General features: G+C 49.0%; 1 protein-coding gene across 1 annotated transcript in view; it reads left to right on the top strand.

Moving 5' to 3' along the window:
• The first annotated feature begins 1,331 nt into the window (after positions 1-1,331).
• The window catches only part of LOC142988465 (leucine-rich repeat and fibronectin type III domain-containing protein 1-like protein), a 24,495-nt gene continuing 23,326 nt past the window's right edge, over positions 1,332-2,500 (top strand). The window contains exons 1-3 of the mRNA XM_076137651.1: positions 1,332-1,524; positions 1,755-1,906; positions 2,041-2,294. Of these exons, the coding sequence (XP_075993766.1) occupies positions 1,332-1,524; positions 1,755-1,906; positions 2,041-2,294 (599 nt within the window). The remainder of the gene's footprint in view (positions 1,525-1,754; positions 1,907-2,040; positions 2,295-2,500) is intronic.

The raw sequence follows: 2,500 nt of genomic DNA, 5'->3' as shown, positions 1-2,500 counted from the left end.
TCATCTCTGTTTTACAGATTTATGACCGTTTAATTATTTGATGATTTTTCTGAAAACTGTAAGACAGAAATGAAAGCAAACATTAAACTTTACTCACACACACACACACACACACATCTGTGTGAACGGGGTTTCTTCTCTCTCTGACTCTTAAAGGAGCACAAACATTAGATGAGTTCAATCGTGAGTGGAATCAAAAGTCACAACGAGGCGAGACAACAAAGAAACTGAAGCAGCACACATTTCAACAACAGAAGAAGAGTTTAGACTACAGACACACAAACACGTCTGTCCTGATCCTGCACAGGCTGCAACTGTGTGTCTCTCTCTCTCTCTCTCTCTCTCTCTCTCCCTCTCTCTCTCTCTGACTCTGTCTCTCTCTCTGACTCTCTCTGTCTTTGTGTTTGGGTTATTTCAGGAGGAAATCTAGGAGTCTTCTCCAAACAAAGCTTCATTACTTCTTCTCCTCTTTCTTCACGCTCTGTCCTCCTCAACCTGAGCGGCCGTCTCACTTTGACTGGGAACATTTTGTTATTTTCACATTTGGATTTAATCTTTACATAAAAGTCCATGAGAACAATCCAGCCTTTGTGCAAGGACAACTTGCGCACACACACACACACACACACAGACACACACACAGCGTCAGTGGAGCTCTGTGCCTCTGTTCGTTTCTCTCTATAAGTGACTAGAAGCAGCCAGATCTGCATTACGCAGTGACAAATGTTTATGATGTGTGTGTGTGTGTGTGTGTGTGTGGGGTGGCTCTCACACACACGCCGACAGACCCTTTGTATGGTTTGACAGCCTGATCGCTGCTCTGCATTTGTAAATCAATCAGCGACTCCGGGCTGTGTTCAGTGTGTGTGTGTGTGTGTGTTCAGCGTGTGTGTGTGTTCAGTGTGTGTGTTCAGGGTGTTTATGGCAGCAGACGGCTTACATGCAGTGTTATTAAAGCATGCAAGAGATCCCACAGCGTTTCAGACGCACTCGTGCTGTAAACAGCGTTGCCATGGTAGTTGATATGATGATGAGGCAATAAGAGAGGACGGGCAGAAATGTTATAGAGAGGAAACAAGTGCAGGTGTTAACAAGAGAGAGGACGCCTAGGTTATAATGCAGAGTGTCCACTGGGTGGCGCTGTATTTGTATTTTCCCTTCCAGACTTAAGGGGTTAAATGAACTGACTAATCAACTGAATGCTCTCATCCATCACACGCTTTGACCCCTGACACGTATGAGAGATAACATCAGTCACACACGTCTTCTTCGCCTCTGGTCTCCGTCCTGATTGGCTCTTTATCTGCCCTTGTCTCCCAGTTGCTGTGACGATGGAGCGGCTGTGCTTCTCTTTGCTGTTGCTGGCGGTGGCGTGCAGGACGCAGCCGTGTCCCAAACGCTGCATGTGTCAGAGTCTCTCTCCATCGCTCGCCATCCTCTGCTCCAAGACCGGCCTGCTGTTTGTTCCTGCTGCCATCGACCGGCGAACTGTGGAGCTCCGGCTGCAGGAGAACTTCATCACCGGTAAGACAGAGACAGAGACACACAAATGTCTTTAAGGTTCTACCCTCTGATCTGATATCAGAACGCTGTTCAATGCTGAGGCTTTAGAGTGAACCACACAGCCCCTGCTCTGGTTTCTGCACTCAGGCTTGTTTCTGTTTCTGTTCGCTGGCCTGCTGGCGTCTCTTTGTCTCTTACTGTGTCGGTAACGTGTCTGTGACCCGGTCTACCTTCTCTCCTTTGGCTCCCAGCGGTCAGAAAGAAGGACTTTGCCAACATGACGAGCCTGCTGCACCTGACCCTCTCCAGGAACACCATCAGCCAGATCCTCCCCTCCGCCTTCAGCGACCTGCGGCGACTCCGGGCGCTGCACCTGGACTCCAACCGAATAACGGTCATCAAGGTAAGGTCAAAGGTCACCAGGACAGTTGACGTCATAGGCGAGTGAGATTCTTTTAGAACTACCAATTAACTCATCTTTGCTCTCCTCCTTTTATTTCCCAATCGTATTCTCTCTCTGTCCCATTGATCGATCAGGACGAGCATTTCAAAGGCCTCAGCAACCTGCGTCACCTCATCCTCGCCAACAACCAGCTGCACTCCATTTCCCCCCACGCCTTTGACGACTTCGTGTCCACGCTGGAGGATTTAGACCTGAGCTACAACAACCTCGCCGAAGTGCCCTGGGAAACCATCGGACGCCTGACCAACGTCAACACCCTCAACATGGATCACAACCTCATAGAGAACGTTCCTCAGGGGGTTTTCACCAACCTGCACAAGCTGGCCAGGTAAACACCAGCTAGCATCACACAGAGCATGAGCATGAGAGATGAAGATGAGCAGTAAACATGGAGCAGCTCTCTCCACCTCGTGTCTCTATGTTTAGTCTCTAATGAGAGAAATTAGCCGGTGCAGGTTTCTGCTCCTTCATCGTGTCTCATGGAGCTCAGCAGGAGGTCCAGATCTTTCCACGAAACAGAAGTCAATGAAACCC

Source organism: Genypterus blacodes, unplaced genomic scaffold, assembly GCF_046128005.1.
Source record: "Genypterus blacodes isolate CSIRO-AG114 ecotype Tasmania unplaced genomic scaffold, CSIRO-AGI_Gbla_v1 ptg000330l_1, whole genome shotgun sequence".
Lineage (NCBI taxonomy): Eukaryota > Metazoa > Chordata > Actinopteri > Ophidiiformes > Ophidiidae > Genypterus > Genypterus blacodes.
Note: the sequence above shows the minus strand (reverse complement) of the source record. Positions and strands in the feature narration are given on the sequence as shown.